Source organism: Hippopotamus amphibius, chromosome 16, assembly GCF_030028045.1.
Source record: "Hippopotamus amphibius kiboko isolate mHipAmp2 chromosome 16, mHipAmp2.hap2, whole genome shotgun sequence".
Classification (NCBI taxonomy): domain Eukaryota; kingdom Metazoa; phylum Chordata; class Mammalia; order Artiodactyla; family Hippopotamidae; genus Hippopotamus; species Hippopotamus amphibius.
In genome coordinates, this window is record NC_080201.1 from 31901110 (window position 1) to 31925912 (window position 24803).

The window sequence follows — 24803 nt, forward strand, 5'->3', positions numbered from 1 at the left end:
CATAGTAAAATTTGTGAGATGAGCAATACTTTGCGGTGTTTTATTTAACGCCAGCTGGTGGCTGAGACCTAACAGTTCCTTTGGCAACGTATGTCTGATTCTCTGTGCTATGGAGCACATGTTTCTCAGTACTTGAGAGACTTTATTATATTACAGATTTCCTTACGATAGGAAATCAAGGGTCCTTCTTTTCCAACATCACTTGTATCTTATTAATTTGTTTTTAGGTATTAAATTCCAAAATACAGATGTAGCAGAAACTCTGCAACCCATGCCTACAAAATATGGCAGCAGTTTACTTGAAGAAGCCAGAGGAGAAATAAGAAATTTGTATGTATTCTTTTTGTGGTCATTTTAGAACATTGTATATTGATCATGTCTTTTTTGATTCCTCCTTTTGCTTTATTTTAAACAAAATTGGTTTCTGTGCAAATAATTTACTCCATTAAAATACAGCTATATCTGTGAGGTAAGAACAGATATTATATAACGTTTCCAGTACAATGAGGAAAATGAATAATTTAACCAATTGCATCAATGAAAGCGTTTAGAGAATAGTCCTCTTTATTATAATTTCCACCTCAAAGGAATGGCATAAAGCCCAGTTATTTAGAATAGTATAAGCTTTAGAGGCAACATTTTCGTTCTCAGAAGAATTACAGGTAGTTTCTTCATTTTTGGTTTTTTAGATCATGAATTAGCCTTTCTGTGGCTTAAAAAAAAAGAAAAAAGAATTGGAGGGAGTGGCTTAAAAGTTTGGAGCTATCAAATACATATGGATTTCACATTTTGTTTCACTATGATTCTACGGTACTACATTCTTCATCATACTGTAGTTTGAAAAAAGTTACTTCTGCCACATTTAGCTTACTTTTCCAGTTAATCAAAGCCTCATGGTGATCTCAGTGTCTGTAAGTCACACAAATGAAGATAAGGTTCTACCTTATCTACAGGCCTTCACCTGGATCATCAAAAAGTAACAATTCTGAAGAGAAAAGATGAGACAAAGCGTATCATACTTTAGGTAGCTGCTTAAAAATAATATGGGCTTAAATTTTTTCTTGTGAATATTTTAAATACCAGTTATAGTAATGATTTGCCTGTGAGAGAATAAAAGACTAGACCTAACCTTGTTACCTGTTATCAGAAAAGGCAGGGTTCAGACCAGTCCTGAGGCTCAGTTTGCTGGGATGCTGCCAGACATGGTAGAGATAAAATATAAACCAGAGACCACTAAGTTATGTTCTGCAAATTGCTTGCCTTCTCTCTATGAAGTATTAATTTGGGTGGTATAGGCAGGTGTGCATATGAAAGAACAAAGGCCACATAAATTATCTGAAGATGACCAGATCACAGAGTACATAGTAGGTGACCAATAAATACTGCATTGGATTGAACCGCAGTCCAATCCATTGCCTAGGACATTATCTCATATAAAGCGATACCTTGAATTCTTCCATATGTACTTCCAAATCGTCACATTTAACCTGCTATTATTTCACTGTGTGCAGGGGCACTTAAGCTAAAATTTTTAACTTTTGCTTGCCCTTTACTATGAAGCACTTTCTTTGTACTGATCTTAAATACTACAGCTTTTTCCTCAAACTACAAATTCTTGTAAAGATTCTTTATTTCAGAGAAAATGTTATCCAGTCACAAAGAGGCCAGATAGAAGAGTTAGAGCATTTGGCCGAGATCCTGAAAACTCAGTTGAGGAGAAAAGAAAATGAAATTGAGTTATCTCTTCTTCAGCTTCGAGAACAGCAAGCTACAGATCAAAGGTATGTTAAAACAGAAATATCACTTTGATGAGGTCAAAATTAGTTTAAAATACTTTATCATGTTCCATAGAAGGAAAAGTCTAGTCTATTTAAAAATCATGTTTTTACTTAACATTCTTCATATAAGCCTGCTCTAGACCTACTAACTGCTATCAACAACTCAAGTCTAAGGGCATTTTTCCCTAACCTACTCTGCCTTACCTTGTTTCCTCTGCTCATGTACCAAGCCTGTAGGAAGTTCTGTTACCATTTCATTGTATCTATCAAGAAAAATGTGTGTGACGGGGACTTAGCTGTCAGCATACCTTGTGAATAAGCCCAACCTTATTTAAGTTTTGTCCCCAGCCTTAAAAGGTAGTGAATTTCATAATACAGTACCCATTTTTTTCATCCCATAAAGATGTTACCTCTCCTAATGTTCACAGTTTGCATCGAATTCTGCTAATCATTATGAGTGACAAGGGGGCCCTTCAGTAGTCTCCTTGCTGCCTCTTCATTTTTGATGTTTAATAGTATATAGTATTTTCTTTTCCATCCTCTTTTGTCATTTATTGGTTCCTAATACCTCTTATCTCGTTGTGTGCTTCCACATTGTGCTTCTAATAAGACTTTATCTTTTTACCATATTCTTTCTTGATCTGCTTTCTTCCTTTATGGCCCTTTTCTTTTTGTTTGGAACAAGCATCTTCAAAAGTAGGGAGAGTAGTATATTGAAATCTCATGTACTCATCACTCAACTTTAATAATTATCAACAGGTTAACCAATCTTGTTTCGTCTATCCCTTCACCTTCATTTTCTTTAATTAATTAGCCCCAGCCAAATATCGTGTCATTGCACCTGTAAACACTTCAGTTATATATCTCTGTCCAGATAAGGAATTTTTTAATGTAATCACCATGCCATTATCACACCTAATGAAATTAACAGCAGTTCCTTGATATCATCTAATAATTAGTTTATATTCAAACTTCTCTGGAGATGACTTGCTGCAGTTTGTTTGAATTGGAATCCAAATGAGGTCCACACATTACATATGATTGTTACATCTTTTATGTCTCTTTTATTTCTCTCTTAATATTTTTTTAAGCCAGACCTTGATCCTCCATTTGTTTTTTCCCTTACCAAGTGGTATCATGCTTGTGTGACTAGGTTCTCATTTAGAAAAACCAAGTATGATTTTCCACCTTTTAATTTCAGAATCAGAGTTTAATTCTCCTTTTACAAACTAGCCTTACATGGTAATATTTGAAAAAGCTAAGATGCATACTAGAATTCTTGTTTTAAAAAAAAAATGGAGCTAAAAATATATTGAAAGCTTTTTATTTCAGAGATTTAAAAGATTAATATTATCTCTACTAATTTCTGTTCCTAAAAAGTTATGTGTAAAATTATGTAATGAAATTCTATATATTTAGTGACATTTATATACCCTTCTAAGTGCAGGGCAAAAGAAAAATGAATATTTTTGAGAATTATATATATTAGGGAATGTAATTTGAACCCTGGCTTTGAACCAGCGTTTTACATACCTAGGAGTTATCCATGTTCCCCTAAGTCTAAGGAATAAGCTTAGCCTTCTCGGGAAACCAAGAAATGGTTCCTTGTGAGGAACAGTGCTGAAGACCCCACCAATGAATAGGGTGATCTTTATAAATTGCCAACAGCCATATTTAAAATATTATCTGAATATAAAAATTCTGCTCTTAGGCCAAGCCCAAGCTTGGAGCCTATTCCTCAACAGCTGAGTACAAGGTTATCAGACTACTTTCTCTGTTATATTTCTTAAATTCTCAAAGAGTAAGATCAACCCTTTGTTGGCCATTCCTTCTTCTAAAGGGATATGATCATCTAAGAACTAGAGGGTTCAGTGTTAATTGAAAGGGAAATCCAAAAGTCCTTCAGTCCTAGGACTAGAACAGCAGAAGAACTGAAGTGATAGACGGGTCTGCATCTTTTCTAGTATGTGTTGTCAGCAGAAGACATCAGCATATACGCACGGAAGAGTTTACCTTAAAAACTAAACTAATAGAGAAGGTGGGAAAGAGGCTCAAGAGGGAGGGGATATGGGGATATGTGTATAAATACAGCTGATTCACTTTGTTGTACAGCAGAAAGTGGCACAACAGTGTAAAGCAATTATACTCCAATAAAGGCTGAAAAAGTAAATAAATAAATAAATAATTTAAAATAAACAAAACTAAGGGTTAGGGAATTATATTATTCACTCCACAGCAATCTATTTTCTTGTCACATCAAGAATTAGAAGTAGAGACAAAATGAGTATTACAATTAAAGAAACTTTTGTTGCAGAGGCCAAAGAAAGAAAGCAATTTGTACACTACCTCACAGATTTTATAAAATTGAAAATTACTGGTTATTTGCTTAGAAGGAAGGGTGCTTATGGTGAATAACATATTGTTTCTTGAAATACAGTTGTTGAAAACTGAAGAAATGACTTCAAATAAGGGTCTTCAAGTCTTTTTTTTTTCCTTATGTTTACACATAGCTCGAAATTTTATGTGTAACAGCAATTTTTTTGAGACTAATGGAAAACTGTTGAAAAATGTTGGGGAGAGTATAAAACTTGGTATAATTTACTATAGAGAAAAATCACAAAATGGAAAACATATTTAAACTTCTCTTTCACGGATACATTATTTCAGATTTGAAATTCTAGAAGTCTGATCTGGATGTTGGACTCCTTGTTCTCAAACATGAACCTAACGTAGTTGTAATCTTCAGAGTGTGGTGCTTGATATTTATGGCAAAGAGCCTTTTCATAGAATATTACAGAAACTCTTCGTAGTATGTGTTTAATAGACCAGTTTGGTTTGGCATCAGCTTGACATAAACTTTTGGTTATCCAAAGCCCTTAATTGCTTTGAAGTAAAAGCCCAGTGCTGCTCTTTTTTATTAAAATCATGTTTTTTCCTGTTATTGTGGTCTATTTTGGAAGACTGAGTTGTGATTTTTGCATATGTTCTACATAATGCCTCATTAGCAAAAAATCTTGTATCATTTACAAGTAGCCTGAATGTCTGTGTTGTTTTGAACAAAAATCCATATTAAAATTTAAACAATATAAAAATGCACATTTTCTGCTTATTAAAAAGGCCGTCTTAAATTAAATGCAAAGCAGTAACCAGTGAACACATGTACATGAACATTAAAATCAGGATGATTTTACCTTTTACTGACTTTTTCAACTCCAAAAATATTTATACCCTTACCAAATGTGTAACTAGTTTGTAGTAAATGTTTTTTTTTAAGTAAATGTTAGGGTGTTTACCTTCTTAATTAAAAATCCATGTAAGTGCCATAATGTCCCAGTGGAGGAAATTTAACCCATAAATATTTCAGACACTGACTTGCCCTCGTCCCTTTGGTTGACAGCATACTGTCAAATCTTAAAACACAGAGGCCTTTTGCAGCCACACAGTATACTAAGCAGCTTGGCTTTAGGGCCTCCATTTTTCCAGCTGTGCACAGATGCAGCTTACTTCCTGGCACTCAGAGTTCTTCCCCAGCTTTTCATTTTGAAAAATGGCAAACCTACAGCAAAGTTGTAAGAATGGTAGTGTGAACACACATACCTTTCACCCCTTGGCGTGTTTGTGAATGACACAGCCTATTCTGCATTCTGCCCACTCAGGCACAGGCCCATTCCTCACCCCCCACCCCCGCCGAGAGTTAGGTGCATATATCATTTTACCCTCTCTACACTTCTAAGCACCTTCTAGGAACAAGGACATCTTCCTACATAACCATAGTACAACTATCACACATTCAGGACATTTCACAATGAATGAAACAGTAGCATCATCTAAATACACAGTCCATAATCAGATTCCCCAATTGTCCCACTAATGGCCTTTATAGCTGTTTTTTTTTTTTTTTGATTGCTATTTTTGTTTTGTTTTTGTTTTAATTACGTATCCACTCGTGTCATGTATTGTATTTAATTGTCATGACTCTTTGGTTTCCCTTAGAGTGGTTTTCCAGTCTTTGCCAGCCCATTGATAATAGTTGTTTGCAGAATGCCCCTCAATTTGCATATGTCTGATTGCCCAGCCCCCTAATTTAGAGGGCACATCTGGCTCTCTGTTAGAAGGGTAACTAGGGCCAGGGATAACCATTCAGGCATTATTATTACCCAGGGAGGTGGCTGTCATTTTTAAAAAATATAGCCAACAAGTTCCCACTGTTGTTTTGAATACCTTAGAATTTGCCTAATGAAAAGTTATCACACTCAAATACTATGTCTTTTATCCCTGTGTTTTTTATTATTAATATTAACTAAGTTTTTTTGTGATAGCTGCTTGGCATGTTTCCCAAGCAGTTTATTTAAACCACAGAAATTATCAAAATTAATAGTAACTAGTCTATTAGTGTGTATGTGAAAGTGGAGAGAAAGCTAAAACTTAGGAACATCTCAGAGGAAGGAAGCAACTTGTAAGAGTCGGAAGAATTTATCGCTTAGACCGGGCTCCCTTACATAAGACCTCTGGCCAGATTCTTTACTTCTCTAAGCCTCATTTAGCTACCTCAACTGTGAAACGAAGAGGTTAAAATGAATGAGTAGTTCCCTACCTTTTAAAACAAGTTGCTTTTATCCCCAGGGACCTTGTGATTCTGAAAGATTTTGTCTCCTAAATAAGTAGTATGTATTAATTTAATCAATTTGTATTTTTTTAAAATCCAAGACCAGTATCATGCTAATCATTGCTTCTGATAATTGTGAAATAGCCTGCATTATTGTACTGATTTGCTATAATTCTATCAAAAAATAAAAACAGTATAGAACCGTTAGTTCACTTTTACAGCTTAATTGCCAGTAAGTCTACATTTCTCATTGGGCTTTTTGATATTTTTAATATAATTCTCAAATTCCCATAACTAGTCAGAATCCATTAAACTTGATCTTCAAAATGGCTCCTTAAGAAGATGAGCCAGGATTTGAGTTCTTCCTGTCCCCAACCAATCCTTGGGAGTGCTCCCTCCATTTTCAGAAGAGTGTGATTATGTACACGTGGAAAGCTCTACATAACTGTCCCCCTCTGTTCCTTGTGCATGTTTGAGAATAATAAAATATTGAGTTCTGATTTGTGTTGTGACCCACACACAAGAAAGATGCAATCCGGACGCAAATAAACATACACATTCAAACTTATTCCTTTATGCAATCTGAAACCAGGAAGCATTATTTTCATCCATGAACTGAAGTAGCAGTTTTGAGCAAAGTCATTACCTTTCATATAGACCTTGCTCGGATGTTTTAATGAAGCTTTTTCCATTTAGTTAACTAGCAACCTCCTGTAATTCTATTCAAAAGTGATACCTTGTTGTTATCTGTGTATCCCTAATAAGAGCTATGAATGACCAGGTACAGTTCTCTCAACGATATACTTAGAGAGTGTGCCACTGTTCCAAAAAAAAAAAAAACTGTAGAGATTTTTAATCCTAAGGTTGTTTTCAACTTTACCCCCCAAATTTAGTCACCCTAAAACTATTACTCAAAAAGAACCTCTTCATTCTATCTCATAAATATCTTACCTAACAACTTTCCAGAATCTCATAGCCTACCTTTTGTATTATAAAACCTTCCCTTGTAAATGATGTTAAAGTACTATATTATAACATTTTTGCCTCAAAAAATCAAGAAGCTTTTTTTAGCATTCATAATCCTCACTGCAACAAAGAATGAAATGTTGATGAGGGTTGCAGCAGGGAGGAACTGTGTGCCTGGGAAATGAAGTATTAGAAACTTTCACTGGAGCAAAGATTTTGACTTCCTAAGCTTTCATATTAGACTATACATTACATAGCACCACTGAAAGTTTTTTCTGCTCCTGTATATCTGAGGTTTTAAGTTTCTGGATTTATTATGGCACCCAGTAGCAAAGCTGCAGTCAAGTGTTTTCAAGGCTTCCATTAGAAATTCCTCTTTCAGGGTTTATTGCTTGACTGTTTCAAATTATATGAGAGAAACTTGGCACATAGATTTTTGAGCTGGATTACTTTTTTTCAACAGAAAATCTAATTTATTTCAGTTTGTTTTTAATCTTAGAGATGGGCCAACAGCTCTTCTCATAGTTTTGGAAGAGTTGATCATAATTCTAAATAATATGTCTGTAAAAAAAGAAAAAGAAAAGAAACCGCAGTTTCCAACCTAATTTTTTATAGTTTTTTCAAAATCCTTGTTGAAAAATATGAGAAATTTATTTTTACAAAGCGCTTAATTAGTATGCTTGATATCTGTTTGCAGATCATTTCCCCATGTGTAATGCAGTGTGTATGAATTGGTGCATGACCGTCAGAGTTCATCTGAATGCTTTTACCATGAGTTGTTGTTTCTGTTTGAATGTCATCATCCTGAAGATTTGATGTTCCCTTCATAGCACATGGAACAGGGCAGGAAAATACTATGTGGAGGTCACTTAAAATATTGCTCGTAAAATTAGCCCTGTCTCTGTTCTTCAGAGGAAGCCAACCTGAGGCCTTCCTCCACATGCAGAGAGGTCTAGGACAGGCCACTTAGCAATGACTCTAGCTCCCTTTTGCCTCCAACATCCTTCTCACTTTTCTTGTCGGTTTTCTGTGACATCTCCTTCCCTCGTTCCTCTCTCACATACACCTTTGTTGATTTACCATATTTCATCTATGTAAAAATGTTGATTGGCAGGTTTGAGATGATTTTTCATTGCACACCTTCCTGAAGACCAGACCACGTTCATCGCAATGTTGCTTTTAGCTTTTATGCACTTTATATCATTGACTGTGCACTTTCAGCGTAACAGCAAATCATCCTTTCCTTCTCATTGTTACCGTCAAAAGTATCCCACCATAATGATGACTATTATGTATGGAACCCCTAAAACTGACACTTTTAAAATAATTATTAAAGACTTGCAGGTGTTCTGTCATCCCAAAATAGGTGTACTCTCTAGCGAACTTTTTATTTAAAGTACCGTACTGTTATTGCTCTTCTCTAAATATTACTTCTGTTGTATTTGTGCCCACCCGTTGGACATCATTAAGTCACCTTTCTTGGCAATATTTTGAAAAGTTTAAACTCCAAGGACTTTAGGAAAATATTCAAGAAAGCATCCACCAATTAGACCACTGCAGGTTTTTGCTTAGAAGGTACTTACCGGCCTTTGCCTTACAAAGAAAATTAAGAATTAAAACCTGCTGTTTCTATGACCCTGTGTGACTGAATGGTTTGTTGGGGCTTAATTTTCTGTTAATATCATCAAATAATTGTTACTATTCAAACATATCTCATATATATATCTTAAAAATATTAACATGCTTAAAAACAAGTAAAATAAAATAGGTACAGCTGATAATGCAAGAAGAGGTTTGAAATTATTTGAATAGTATTCTGTCCTTCTGTATCAATAAATGTCAGTCACTGTTGAGCAGTCAAACCAGATAATTCTGGGGAAAACAGATAAATTCTGACTTATAAATGTGGGGGAAAATGAATATTTTCTTTAGATCTATTCAAAATATATTTTCCCTTCATACAATTTTTTTTTTAGTGAGTAAAAATAATACTGAGGGGAATGTTGGTGATTGTACTGTTGAATGTGTGCTCAGAACTACTAGATAACATGTTTTAGACACATAATTATTTTAACATTGTGTTAAGACTGTACCCTGGGCAAGATCCAGGTTCTTGGACTTGTTTATCTTCTGTGTGAGGACAGCTAACTGTCCGATGCCAAAATACAATGAACTTTCAAATATCAAAGAGGAAAATTAAGTATTTCAAGTCCTCAGCTGGTTTACAGATGTGTGAGCTTTGTAGTCCATTTTCTGGTTCCAGTAGGGCATTGTGACAATTTTTCCAATATGTGTATACTAGATAAGTTTTGGAAGTAAAATTACTTACTTGAAAATACTGAAATAATTTTCTGAACTTAAAATTTTTATGATTATTTTTGTTAGAAAATGAAGTCTAAAACCAAGCTTCACAATTTTTAAAATACTTTTGAATGTAAAATATATTAAATTAAAGAACCTTTCTCTGTCAGGAAAACAAATGGCTTTTGAAAATAGGTATTCATTTAGATCTATGATTAACCTTTAACAAGATCTTCCAGTTAAATTCTATATTTGCTTTAATCTCAGTAGGAAAAATACAAACTAGTATTGCAGCATATAGAGTTTCCATATACCCTGTGGACGTTAAATGATCTCTTACAGCTAAAGGCACATCTGCAACATATTTAAATGCCAGCTTTGGGCATTATTAGTATAAAATGCTAAGTCACTTTTTTTTTGGAAATATTTTGAAAAGTCTGAACTCCAGGAGGAAACTCCAGTAAATGGTAATCTTATGATACCATTTGTTTCAAGGGAGTGGTGGAAAGATGAGTGGCTGTATGGCATATTTTTCATTTAGTGAAAAATAGTAATAGTATGATAGTTCTCCTTAAAATAAGCCTGAAGTTTGGTGGCAGAACGATGGCTATGCCAAAGACTGACGTCCATTTGTACCATGTTTCAGTACAGTATAAAATGATATTAAATTCATATTTTCAGTCATAAAAGTGACAAAAGACATCAAATTTGGGGCTCCCTTCAAACTCTGAGAGTCTGCATTATGAAAGTTCAAGAACGCTTATTGGTTGGTTTTAAATAATAAGTCTGTCCTAAGTGTATAATAAACTAAAAACCTCAGTGACTGACATGCAAGTGTGTAAATTTTTTCTAGGTAACATTCAATGAAAAGTTGTCTCACTACAGACTTTTTTTCCTTTTGTCTTGCATTCTTTTATTGTCTCTTTTTCTTAAATACATTGTTGAAGGTCTAACATTCGGGACAACGTAGAAATGATTAAGCTTCATAAGCAACTAGTGGAGAAAAGCAATGCCCTTTCAGTAATGGAAGGAAAATTTATTCAGCTTCAAGAGGTACCGTAATAATTTATTTTATTATGGTGATACATAGATGCAAAGGTTTGAAAATAGTGTTCAACTTTCTTTTTTAAGTAGAACGGTCGTAACACTAAAAAGTAATTTTTAAAGATTGCTCTTTTTATCCTCAAGTGTGTATAATTTCATTTCCTGTATTGTTAGCTATTTATAACTTAATAACTAAAGAAATAACTAACTGCTTGGACTTTTTATAAATATCTGTGTCATCTTAAAATAATAAACACATTTATCATAAAACATCTCATGTCAAGAAAATGTATTTTTAACTGCTTTTATCTGAAATCATATGTGCACATAGCACTGAAGGTTTAGATGTATTTGCATATATCTTCACTTTTAGCATTTATGAAATATCCAAGATAGATCAATGTTAAGAATAGGTTAATAATCAAGCTTTGTTAAGTCTTCTTTGATATGCGGTGTTTTGTTTTGTCACTACCAGTATCAGAAAATATTTGAATAACCATCATGTCAACTGTCAGTGTATTTATTTTAAATCCTAACCTTTCAGGTTTACAGTACTTGGGACTCTTATCCCCATGGTTGTTTTAACAAGGACTGTGGCCCCATAGGAATGTGCCATCAGAGGACTCCCATTTATTGGCACTGCATAATTAACATAGGTTCTGGAATTAATGAGCTCCAAAACATTCCAGATGAGCAGAATTCACATTAAGCAGTAGTTTCTTTGAAGTACTGAAACAAGGAAAGCAGTAAATTGATGCAAAGCATAGGGTCATCTGAAGCCTAAATTCACTATTGAATTAGATAAATATTTTTCAACCACACTCTGGGTAGTGTTTTCCATCCTGCAGGAACCTCCTTAAATGTCAAGTAATACACTACCTTTTATACAAATATGAGGGTGTATGAAAGAGAACTTAATGAGAAAGTGGGATTGATAGTGCTCTCTGCAGATAAATAGAAGAGGAAGATTAAAAATACATGTAGTTGGGGCTTCCTAGGTGGCGCAGTGGTTGAGAATCCGCCTGCCAGTGCAGGGGACACAGGTTCAGTCCCTGCTCCAGGAAGATCCCACATGCCATGGAGCAACTAAGCCCGTGTGCCACAACTATTGAGCCTGTGCTTTAGAGCCCGTGAGCCACAACTGTTGAGCCCATGTGCTGCAACTACTGAAGCCCACGCGCCAGAGCCTGTGCTCTGCAACAAGAGAAGCCACCGCAATGAGGAACCCGCTCACCACAACGAAGACTAGCCCCCACTCACTGCAACTAAAAAGAAAGCCCGTGCACAGCAAAAAAGACCCAACACAGCCAATTAAATAAATAAATTTATTAAAAAAAAAATATATGTAGTTGAAAGCCATCTCTAAAAGGAGGCATTAAGAAAGAAATTAAAATGATTTTGCGTTCTTTTAGCACTTTGTTTTGATTTCCATTTAACAGTGACTCCAGGTATTTGTTTAAATACCATGAATAACAAGTGTCTTGGATAGCACAGGTACCTCTTTTGGGATTGACATTGGGTAGAGACTTGAGAGGTTCAGACCAAACAGCTTCACTGAGGTAGGAATCCCAGAGAAAGCTTTAAGCATAAAGATAGTTTTCTATGATAATAGCAAGGTTAACAAAAATTGAATTCGAGTAGCTCAATTGTCATGTTTCTTTCAGAGAGTTGAAGAACTTCGATAGAACTTTAATTTTAATTAGCAGACGAGGCATTACATGTTATGGTCGTGTGGACTCTATGAAAAGACTTTAGTGTAATCATCTTTTTTTATTTCTAAAAAAAGTATGTGGCATTTAAGTATATAAAATTGAATTTAAAACATTCATAAATAGGTCAGTGTTTTAAATTAAGAAGGCTTCAGTAACTATTTTATTGAATTGAAATTCTTAATTGCATTACAATTAGAAGCTAACCCTCCAAGGCTTTTTTTTTTTTTTTTTTTAAATTTATTTATTTATTGGCTGTGTGGGGTCTTCATTGCTGCACACGGGCTTTCTCTAGTTGTGGTGAGCGGGGGCTACTCTTTGTTGTGGTGGGCGGGCTCCTCATTGCAGTGGCTTCTCTTGTGGAGCACGGGCTCTAGGCACATGGGCTTAAGTAGTTGCAGTGCATGGGCTCAACAGTTATGGCTCATGGGCTCCAAAGCACAGGCTCAGTAGTTGTGGCACATGGGCTTAGCTGTTCCGTGACATGTGGGATCTTCCTGAAGCAGGGATCGAACCCATGTCCCCTGCATTGGCAGGCGGATTCTTAACCACTGCGCCACCTAGGAAGCCCTCCAAGGCTTTTTATATGGTGTGGGGACAAATCTTTTCAGTTTGAATATCTGTGGTCAGCATTTATTTTTAACCCCTGCAGCAGCATTTGTAGACAGCATGTCCAACCACTGTAACCACAGCAAAAAGAAAAAAAAAATTATTTGGTAAAACTAATTTACTCACTGGTCACTATCAACAAGTCAGAAAACTAGGAGGAAATAAAATAAAGGACAAAAACAGCCTACTTGTGTGACTGTGCTAAAATATTTTCTTTCTCATGATATACTTTGGCCAAGAATATCCTTTATGGAGACATTATACATTATGTAATAGCGCCTTAATACAGTAGCAAATATACATTGTTTGTGAGATAAAGAATACATTGTATAACATGAACTTTAGGAGGAGATTCATTTATGGAATGGTGATCATTCATTCAAAGCAGAATGCAAAAATAGTTTTGAAAGGATTTTCTTTTTGTTTTTTAGAAGCAAAAATCTCTCCGGATCAGCCATGATGCCTTGATGGCAAATGGAGATGAGCTAAACATGCAGCTTAAAGAGCAGCGTTTAAAATGCTGTAGTCTTGAGAAACAGTTACGTTCCGTGACATTTTCTGAAAGAAGGATAGAAGAGGTAAGGTCCCAAAAAGTTTAGCCATCTGTTGCATTAACACTTCTCTGTAATTGTTTTGAAAGAGTAAAATAAAGACGTTTTAAATATTGTATTGACTTAAAAAGTCCTAAACTACATGCATGGCACTTTGAGCACAGCCATATATAGTCAATATTATTATGTGCATGGCAAATCAGTACTTAAAAATATTTGCAAATGTGCTGAGATCCACTATTTATCTACAGGATTAGGGATCCTTGAGGAAATAGAAAACCATAACATTTTTAAACGGATGCCAGATTACCTGAGGAACTTAACTTTCTCAACCTTAACAGCTTATTAGTCATTTGCGATGTCAGAACAATTATAGGAATATATCTGTCTCTAAGGAAAAGGATGTTCTGCCCTCCAACATCAGCAATTTTGAAAAATTGTTTTTTCTAGGAAGTTGTTTGAAAACTCATCTTCCTATTCATGCTGCTTCTCATGTTTCCCAGCTAGCACAATCTTTTCCTTAGCCTGTTAAACTTGTCCTTAAAGAGAATGGAAATGAAATAAGATGCCTACATTCTGTTCCCATCTTGGAAGAATCTTTTACGGCGTCTCACACTAGCATCAAAAGAGAATTTTGAGAAGGGAATGAATTTTAAGAGTACTCTGATCCATGGGAAAAGGTTGTAACAACAAAATATACTGGTGAATGAAACTTAAATACTAGAAATAAATACAGAAAGTTACATTTTCATCATCAAGATATAATTATTACCCTGGGTTTATTTCTAAAAATATTATTCATTGGGATAAAACAAGGTATACAATTTTATTTGTTCATTCATTTGAAAGATGTACTGCTGGCTCTTTGTAAATTCCAGGTAACATGAGAAATTGTGTTTTGAGAGTAAATAGTGATTGACAATTTGTTTGAACTACAAACCAAAAGAAAAGTTAATCCTTTTATTTTGGGGGGCCAATTGGAAATTAATACAAAATGAAGGTAATGCTGGAATTCATCAGGGAGGAGAGTAAAAAATATTATGTTTCCCCAAACTTAATAGCAAGCTTTTAACACTTTCTTTATTGAATTTTGGCACATGTTGCCATAAAACAGTGCGTACGTTCCTACTAAATTAAAACAGAGATATTAATTTCATGTTTACTTAACAACTTGGAAAAAACCAATGCTAAATTAAATGCAGACAATATAAGTGGACTAGTTCGCAGCTGCAATTTAGAAATCAAGACTGAAACATTTTAGCCTCCTCGCATGTTTTTTCTTATCCCCACATGTTTTTATACTCCTAATGTGTAATTTTCTTTTCATTTCAGCTGCAGGATAGAATTAATGATTTAGAAAAGGAACGGGAACTTTTAAAGGAAAATTATGATAAACTTTATAACAGGTAAATCATGATTCCATGTGTTCTCTCCTCTTGTCTTTTCTATCAAAACACTGAATGTCAGAATACCTCATATTGATTAAAGAATTAGCAACAGATGATGTAAGAAATCTATATATGTTATAAAAGAAAAATAATCTTTTTTTAAGGGATTGGTAGTAAGTTCTTTAACCTGAGCAGCAATCTGTTACTAAGAAAAGCATATCACTTTGTTGTCAGTAACAACTGCTGTCATTTATTGAACACACATTTTAAGCTAGCAGGCACTGTGCTGCATACTCTGCATACAGTGTTATAAACTTCCTCACAACAACTTGGAAATGTAGGTATTATTAATACCCTTTTTGCGGATGATGAAGATAAAACAGAATTAAGTAAATTTGCCTATGTTCTTAAAGCTAGGAAGTAATAGAGCTTTATTTGAACCTCTTTTGGTCTCTCCAAGCCCTTGCTGCTTCTACTGGGCTACCCAGCCTATTAGCTGAGCATGATTCTGTTGGTAGAAAGCAAAGTTGTTTGCTTACAGTTTTTTCTATTTCTTAAAAAGAAAAACCAAGCATCTTTATCTTAATGTTAAAGAGCTGCTTTACTTTTCTTTTTTTTATCTGCTTCATGATTATGGTATTTTAAAAATTAATCCCTTCTGGTAATGTTAGAAACAGAATTCTACTTCACAGCTAAGTTTAGTTAAGTAATACAGATGTGTGTGTATTTTTATGTCTTTTCAGTGTATGATACTGATAAATGATAAATACAGGTTTACATGAAAGTAAATTTCATATATATTGAAATATATATGTTAGAGCTGATATTCAGTAGTTGCTTCTAATTGATCATATTCGGAAACATCAGAAAATAACCATCTGATCCACAGATATATCTAACTTTTTAACTGTGTTTTATGTTTGATATGTTTTGTAAACTAAAGTTACATTTTACAAATTAAATAAATCATACTAAAGAATGTAGGGAGAGGCTTTTATTTTGGTTTATTTTGAAAAGATACCTAAATTAATGTTATGCATCATTCCAGTGATATGTTATCATCTGTGTTGCTTATGCTAGTGTTGATTGTCTTTGCACAGTGGCTCATTATATTAAGGTTACCAATAGTAGGTTTAGACATCAGTTAAAGTAACATCTTGGGTCCTCCAGCATGGATAGACTGGCTAAAAATCTTTATGTGGAACTTGCCTTTTACCCGCTTCCAGATCATTTGGCCTTAGTGCTTTGTTCTGGTCCCACTCTCAACAGCCCTGATTAATTTTACCTGAAGCATTATTATACCGCCTACTTTTTTTTTTTTATAATTTTTTTTATAAATTTATTTATTTATTTATTTATTTATTTATTTTATTGGCTGTGTTAGGTCTTTTTTGCTGTGTGCAGGCTTTCTTTTAGTTGTGGTGAGTGGGGGCTACTCTTCATTGTGGTATGTGGACTCCTCATTGCCGTGGCTTCTCTTGTTGTGGAGCACAGGCTCTAGGCGCGTGGGCTTCAGTAGTTGCAGCACATGGGCTCAATAGTTGTGGCTCACGGCTCTAGAGCACAGGCTCAGTAGTTGTGGCTCACGGGCTTAGTTGCTCTGTAGCATGTGGGATCTTCCTGGAGCAGGGATCAAACCCGTGTCCCCTGCATTGGCAGGCGGATTCTTAACCACTGCGCCACCTAGGAAGCCCATACCTCCTATTTTATAGTATTTCTGTCTCTATAGAACAACGCATAGGTTATAGTGATATATACCTAAGTATTTAGTAGTTGTATGTTTGAAATTTTAGAATTTCATTAAATAGATCACACAACCACCATATTATATGTCAGAGAAAATGATGTATAAATGAGGGAATTGAGATTCAAGAAAAATTAAGAGCCTTGTACAGAGTCACATAGCATTGCTGAGACTCCAGTGCAGGGCTAAAACCCATTTCTTTTGACTCTAAAACTTGAATTTTTTTCTTTCCCTGTGCCTATCTCTCTGATTTTAATTGCAATGGAAAATCGTAAATGCGAAAGGGAAACATCCATGGAATAACAGAACTGTCACACATTTAGAAATTTTTATTGCTTTATATTAATCTCCAACATTTTGTAATTTCAAGTAATTTAACATGGTCTTAATACATGAATATAAGTGCCATTTGGTCATTACTTATACATTTTCTACTTCCCTTCAAATTGAGGAATTTACTCAACCTACTTTCTTGTAATAAAAATCATTAAACTTAGTTGGGAATAATGCATAAATGAAATTTTAAGAAAGACATGTTTTTCTCATATTTAGCTTATTCCCGTGAAACTTTATCTTTCCATATTTAAAGATGATCTAAGAGTGTAAATCTGACTTTGAAGGGTTTTTATTTTTAATGTTTTGTGCCTGAGCAACCTTTTTTTCCTGTCACATTAAAAGCAGGCTTCATTATACTGCTTATTACACTCGAATTTTGTGTGAGGTATATGGAAGTAAATGTGTATAATGAGTGTCAAAACATTTGTGTCAAAAAAAAAATGTCACTTAGGCACACAACCCATCAAGCACACGTGATAGTAAACAGAACTATAAAATTCTCTAATACAGTTTTTTAAATATATAATGTGTTTTCAGAAGCATAGTTGGAAAAACTCTACAAAAATCAACATCCTCCCCAAGATTCTTTACAGCTCTTGTATTTCATGGCAGCATTATTCATCATTGCCGATAACTAATGCTCATCACAAACTACATATATTCCCTGTCTGGTTAGTCATAGTGATAGCATGTTTTTAAAAGGAGAGCATTTGTTTGTTATTCAAAATTGGCTAGTTTTCAGGAGAAAAATGTGATGTGCAGATTGCATTCTCATCTTCCTTTTTCAAATGGTATTTTAAATGTGTTTATTACTTGACATATGACATATTAGAGAATCATCTGGGTAAGATAAGATCTTCATGTTAGTATTTGGTATGAGCCTTTTTTAATATGTTATAGCATGTTTGATACTATGCCAAGAAAAAGTATAACTTTAAGAAGTGTTCATTTTAAAAATTCAGAATAAAGTTTTTGCAATTAAGTCTTTCTATTTGGTCAGAGAGGAATTCTATTCTCTAATATAGTAAAGCTATGTCCCATTTTTGAAGTTAGTATATAATTTAGGGTGATGTAACTGAGAAATGCAATAGTCCTTCAACTATAATGTACATCAGTAACCTGGAAAACAGTAAAATGGAGGTTTCACCAGCCCTGTGAAACCTTTCTACCTGCCCTTGTCTTCATCCCCCAATACCATCCAATTCAAATTCACTTAATTTGAATTTGAATCTAGAGACTCTGTTGACGGTGATTTTAAGCTATTAACTCCCTGAGAGACACTAATCTCATGCCTATTTAAAAGAAGAGGTCCCGTTTTTGAAGATGATATTAACCATGTTAAGAATTGGATGATTCAAGTTTTTATAATGTGATCGTCATCTAATATCCAAAATTTAAGGAATCACTGTTGACCACCCATAGACTCTCTGTGCTCCTTTTCTGTAAAGCTCCTTTTCTGTAAAACACCTGTCCCCTACAATCTCCTAGGAAACGTGAAAGCTCATATGATCCTAAATGAGCACTTTGTGCTTCCCAGAAATCAAACTGAGTATATTTAGGGCATCGTTTTTTCTTTAGTAAGTGAAATATCCTCTTGTTACTGTGCATTTAATTTCCGCTAAGCCTAACTAAAGTACCTGTGGGTTTCTTTGGATGGTTAGAACTTATTCTTCCCTGTCTCTCACATTAGGATGCCCTTGAACATTGGAATAAATGCAATTCCTTCTATAAGAAAAAAGACCTTAGAGTGGAGATGAATTCTTCAGCTCTTTTATCTTATCACGTTGTTGATCAGAGGTGTGTATTTACAGAATGCTGACCCATCCCTGCCAGTGGACATGCCAGTGACCACAGGAACCAATGGGCATTCCGCTGCAGATTGATATTTTATCACTCTAGCAACATAATGTAACAGTGAAATGTGCACAAAGACCAACTATGATCCCCTCCTCAGTGGTCACTGTAGGCAATGTACAAAAACATTTTCATGAATAAAAGGTTCTCAAAGACTGTTCTCATATGCAGATTTAATCATGTACACAGCCTCTACAAAGAAAATGGAGCCAGATGTGATTTACCATTTATAGTTACACAGATGGCTCCAAGCATAGAGGAATACAGTAAATTGAAAAGGAATTCCTCATGAAACTCCAGTGGAATGTAATCCTAAATTTAGAGGGAAGATAGCAGTGGACTAAATTCAGAGTGACTTATGCTGATTTACACTAGTATTTTGTGGGTTTGGAAAAACCAGGCTGCTAAATTGTTCTTAATTTAAACACATACAGCTTCTGATGTTTCTGCCAGATTAACTGTTGGTGATCTTTTTTCTGGTACTAATGCTGTTGGAACACTACTGTTTCTAATTTTTAGCGACTGATATAATGTATGGTTGTGCCTATTTCATCATGCTAATTTTTTTTCCGGGTAGTACATGTTTTTAATAATATGAGACACACACACACATGCATACACATATATACATTCACATATATGCATATACATGTATGTGTTTGGTATATATGGTTTGACCAGACATGGAAATATATTTGTTCTTTATCAAAAAATGAAAATGTAAGGGAATATTCTTTACTTCAGTATTTAAAGTACATATTTGGATTTCATTTAAACCTAGGTAACTCTACCTTTGATAAAATTAACTTATAATTATTGGTATATCAGATCCATGTATTTTTTTAAGTTTCCATATGTGAAATGAGAACACTGATAGAAGAAACAGATGTCATATTTAGAGAAATTTCTAGAATTCCACTTATTTTTAAGGTCATGTTATTTTAAATGTAATAAAAACATTCAAACTGTAAAACAAATACACAGTTCTTTGTTCTTTTGAAAGCTGTGCCTCCCAGAAAAGTCTCTTTTGGAATCAGACCTCAGACTGGCAGGGAGCAACATGAAGAGCAATTTTCAACAACAAGTTTCTTTTCCGTTTACTTCATCATCAGTACAAAACCGGATTCTGTAAAGTTCTGCTTCCCTTCCTGGGTTTAAAATAAGTAGAAGGGCCAAAGCTGCTGATAATTATTCAGTCATGTCAAACTTCACAGATAATAGTTTTCTGCTGAAACACAAAGATCAGTTTTTCCAAAACCTGGCTGTCACCTGGGGAACTTTATAAAACTATGAATTCCTGGGCCCCAAGATCTGCATTTTTAACCTAGCACCAGCGTTTCATTTAGGCCAGCATTTGGGAACCACTGGCCTAAACAAATATTTACTGTATACCTTCTGCATTACCACTTAGTTATTTTTCAGCTGATTCTTCCAGGATCCTGGGTCTGATCATCAGTAGATTTTCATGATAGTTTAAACTGCTACACTTTTATTGAGGAATAATTCTATCTACATCATTCTTATCAAGGTCTTCTTGTTGGGTTTTCACCCCAATCATGTGTTGTGAGTAAAACTGTTCTTAGCCTATTGCTATTTGCTTTTTAGGACAAAAACTGCATGATTACTGCTTCTTAATTTCAGAATCACCATCTTGTAGTTCAGCATGCTGTCATGTGGCCAGTATTTTGTGAATATATTATTATCACAGACCCTTTAAAAGTTTAAAAGTTTCAAATTCTAGAATTAAAAATTAGGTGGCGCGTCCCTTTTCTTTGTATTAAGAGGGTTTATTCGTGGGAGAGAATGGTTTTGTCCGATGTCTACTGCTGAGGTTTGGAACTGTGGATTCCTCTGGAGTGTGCACAGTATCTGAATTCCTTTACAAGTCCCACAAAAGCTGCACACTGCCAACTTCTCTGACTTTAGAGCTCTAAATTAAGGCCAGTCCCATTGCTCATCCCACAGACTCTTTCATGTTCCCCAACCGCAGCCTGAGAAAGGCGCCTTGGTTTCAACAGCAGCAGACCAGCATATGTTTACTTAATTCCTAAGACATGATGACAGTGGTCTCTGTGCCACTAAAAGCTTTTCTCTTTATTATTTTCGGTTGAAGCTGATTTCCAAGCTTTCCTTGCCTGTCACGTGTCTTTTGCAGTGCCTTCAGTGCTGCCCATGAGGAGCAATGGAAGTTAAAGGAACAGCAGCTGAAAGTACAGATTGCTCAACTTGAGACTGCCTTAAAATCCGATTTAACAGACAAAACTGAAATCCTTGACAGATTAAAAACTGAAAGAGGTACATATAAAACAACTAATGATTTATTCGTTTCAGACATGCATGTTATTCATTGTTACTCACTGACTTGATAAGTACTTATTATGGTGCCTGCTGTGTTGCCAGGCACCTTGCTGTGTACTGGGGACATAGACTGTATTAACAGTCATCCACTTTTATGAGTTTATTGATTGCTCAAAATTTCCCTTTACTCAGCTTAGCATATATATATATGCCAAAGGGATTATTTTTTCTCATAGTTACTCTTGTTCTGGTTGTCTTTAATTTGTTTAATTTTCCTAAATTTATTCAAGAGTCAACAAGTGTTTATTGAACACTAGTATGTGCTAGGCACTATTCTGTTGGGTTGGCCAAAAAGTTCTGGGGACACAGCAGTGAATAAAACAAAGACCTGGTCCACATGCAGCATAAATTCAGGAAGGAGAAACTGACAGTAATTAAATAAATATGTGATACATCAGGTGGTGGCAAGTGCAACAGAGGGGGAAAAAAAGGCAGAAAAGGCAGTTTAAGACAGCAGAGGATGGTGGAAGTCTTGCTTGACTGTTTTTGATCTGGCAAGCAGGGAAGATCTCTCTGATGGTGAAATGTCTAATTCTCCTCTGTGACAGAGAACTTAAATACAGAAGCCTTGTCAAGATGTCCCTGCTAAAATAATAATCATTAATAAGTTACATGTTATGAGTCCCAGATCTCACCCTTCTTGTCTCATAGAAGTAAAATAATTATAATTAAAGTAGATGTCTGCTCTACTATATTATACACACAAATGCACAACCAGGGAAGTGAATTATTTGCTCCAAGTGTTGTATCTGTTTGCTCATCCACTAGATAAACCCAGGGATGTGATTTTAAGGTTCTCCTTTTGAACATTTGCAATTCAGGTGCATGAGAACAATTAAAAATTTAACGCAGACTCAGTTAAAAAAACAATTACATTTCTAGTCAGTACGCTCTATATTGATTTAGATCACAAATGCCATATTTCACTAACTCTAAGAAAGATTTTTTTTCCCATTTTAATATCTCAGAAATTGGGAAGCATCTTATAAATAACATTTTTTAAATTATCGTCTAATATTTTTAACATTTTAAGAAGTCTGAAATTGGAACACGTAATCAATGGGGTCTTAATTTCAGTGAAATACGTGTGCAATTTTATTTACCAAGTGGTTTAAATGATGATAGATGGTTTATGAATTTTTCACTAGAAGATTGTTAGTAGAATAAAATGGTGACATGAGTTCTGACTGGATGGATATTTTAAAATTTTTATGTCAAAGTTTCATAGTTCCTAATTTTAATATGTAGTGTTGAATACCTGAGTGCTTTGTTTAGTAGTTGCTCATTGAGTTCTTCCACCAAAGTGGAAGTGCTCTGTATTTCCTCTCTCTTTACTTTCTTAAGGAAAGAGAAATGAAATAAATCTTTCTTGTCTCTGAGCTTTCTATACTTCCATAGATATCAAAAATTCCAAAACTCTTATCTTTACACATTTGAATTGGACTCTGGGAAGAAACTCTTAGGAGGATAGAATCTTGGTGGTCTTTTGTTATAAAACAGTTATGTTGGATTAATTCTGGGGGTTCTTTTAAATTATTAAAACTACAATTGCTAAATTAATTTAACGCAACTAGTCCACTCCTCATTTTTTTTTTTTACTGGTTCTTGCGTGTTTTTCAGATTGTTTGAATAATAAAAATAACTGAACACTGTAAAAAGAAAAAAAAGAGTCCAGTAAACAAAAAAAAATTTTTTCTAAAAATCTCTCAATCCCACAACCCTCAAGATAATCACTATTAATATTTTTATATATGTCCTTCCAGAGTTGTTTCTATATGTATATATATAATTTAATATTGTGCTTTTTTATTTACTGTATTGTGAAATCATTCCTTGAGTATAAATATAAATCCACATCATCATCATCTATAATGGCTGTCATAGTTTTCCAGTGCGAGGATGTACCATAGATCGTTTTAACAATCTTCTATTGATGAATTTTTAAATAGCTTCAGCTTTTTTAAGTATTGTGAACATCTTTCTACACAAATCTTTACACCTTTATCCAATTATTTGCTTAAGAAAAATTGCTAGACCTGAATCTTTCTTTTTAATGCAGCTGTCACTTTAGTTATTTTTGCTTGCATACCTGAAATTTACAGGTCTAATAATTTCAGTGTTTTTTTGTGAAAATGTTAAAATTATAAGAAAAATAATATAGCCTTTAAACAATTTTTCCCAGGAAAATACTAAACAAAAACTTGAAATTGTCTATTTACGGAACTCCTTTAATATTTAGAAAGTTCCTCTTTGTATTACAGATTTTGAAATTGTTTAATTTTACCTTGAAGTCTCTTCACACATTTACCTTTTCATGTATCAAGTGTTCTCTGCCAGAAGATGTTTCCCTGGCTTCTTGTAGTCATTCATCTAACTGGCAAATTATTTTTAGAGAATACTCACCTCTTTATTCAAGGTACAAATTAGTTTCAGATTGTGTGAATATGTGGGGGAAGGATATGTAAATGCAGTTTGCATTTGGTTAATGCTTAAATTAACTGCATGTGTTTAAGGGCCTGCTTTTGAAAGTTCCTTTCTGTCTTTAGCTGAAATGCATAATTCAGCATAATACATATGGTTATACTGATCACAGCTAAAGATATTAGCACAAAGGCGCTCTGAAAATTGTTTAGTTGAATTGTTCTCTGCACTCGGCTTATTAATGGTGTGCTTGAAGAACATAATTTTGAAAGAGTGAAATGTTATCTCATTTGAATAAAATGCTGTTTAGCTTAACCTGCTTTTTGTCAAATCATAAGGTAAAGAGGTTATTTTTCATCTTGTACAGGGTGCTTTGATTTTTCATATTATAATTCAGCAAGTCTATTTCCTCTTTGAACTGTAACGTCTCCGTACTTTTTAAAGTCCCAGGAGTTATAGCCCCAATAAACAGTTTAAGAAAGGAAAAATATAGTAGATAATTCTACGTAAAATTCAGTAGAGAGAAAGTTACTGGTACTCAGTAATATCTTCACTCACTAATAAGTTATTTTCCCACAAATAAGGCCCTAGTTTTAAAAATACCAATGAAGTGGGACACAGTTGTTGAAACAAAAATCAGTAAATGAAGAAGCATTTGAATAAGTTTATACCAGTAGCATATTATTCTTAGGACCCTGCTCTGAAAAATTGAAAGAATAGAAAAACTAGAATACGGAAATAACTTATACTGCACCTGGATGAAGATGGAGCAGTCATATCCTTACACTTTAGGTCCGGCTCAGAACCCCTAAAAGTTTCACTGGCCAGAGAAGGAAATTACGTTATCCTCAGGACCTTGGTTTTACATCTTTCTGACTACATTTACCTTCTTTTTTGTTACCTAATCATTCTATCTGGATGTTGTTTTCACCTAATCAGCATCAGATAAAGGGTTCCACATACTTACTCTACTCTCTAACCAAAAAAGCAAATTTATCTCGTAACAATTCATATTTATTATTAATCCTAATTTTAAGTTGAGATAAATATTTGACCTTTACCTTAAAAATTTCCAAGTATTGTTCACCTTTGGAAATTCTTTCATTTAATTAACTGAATATTAGCAATTTGTACTCTA

The 24803-nt window shown here is 34.4% G+C and overlaps 1 protein-coding gene across 4 annotated transcripts in view; it reads left to right on the top strand.

Moving 5' to 3' along the window:
* RPGRIP1L (RPGRIP1 like) overlaps nucleotides 1–24803 on the top strand; it is an 89832-nt gene that overhangs the window by 10968 nt on the left and 54061 nt on the right. For all 4 annotated transcript variants that reach the window (XR_009049747.1, XM_057712750.1, XM_057712751.1 and 1 more), the window contains exons 5-10: nucleotides 228–330; nucleotides 1638–1781; nucleotides 10599–10704; nucleotides 13445–13591; nucleotides 14897–14970; nucleotides 21042–21181. Coding sequence is in view for 3 of the 4 variants with exons in the window: in XM_057712750.1 (XP_057568733.1) it covers nucleotides 228–330; nucleotides 1638–1781; nucleotides 10599–10704; nucleotides 13445–13591; nucleotides 14897–14970; nucleotides 21042–21181 (714 nt within the window). In the remaining variant the exon portion in view is untranslated. The remainder of the gene's footprint in view (nucleotides 1–227; nucleotides 331–1637; nucleotides 1782–10598; nucleotides 10705–13444; nucleotides 13592–14896; nucleotides 14971–21041; nucleotides 21182–24803) is intronic.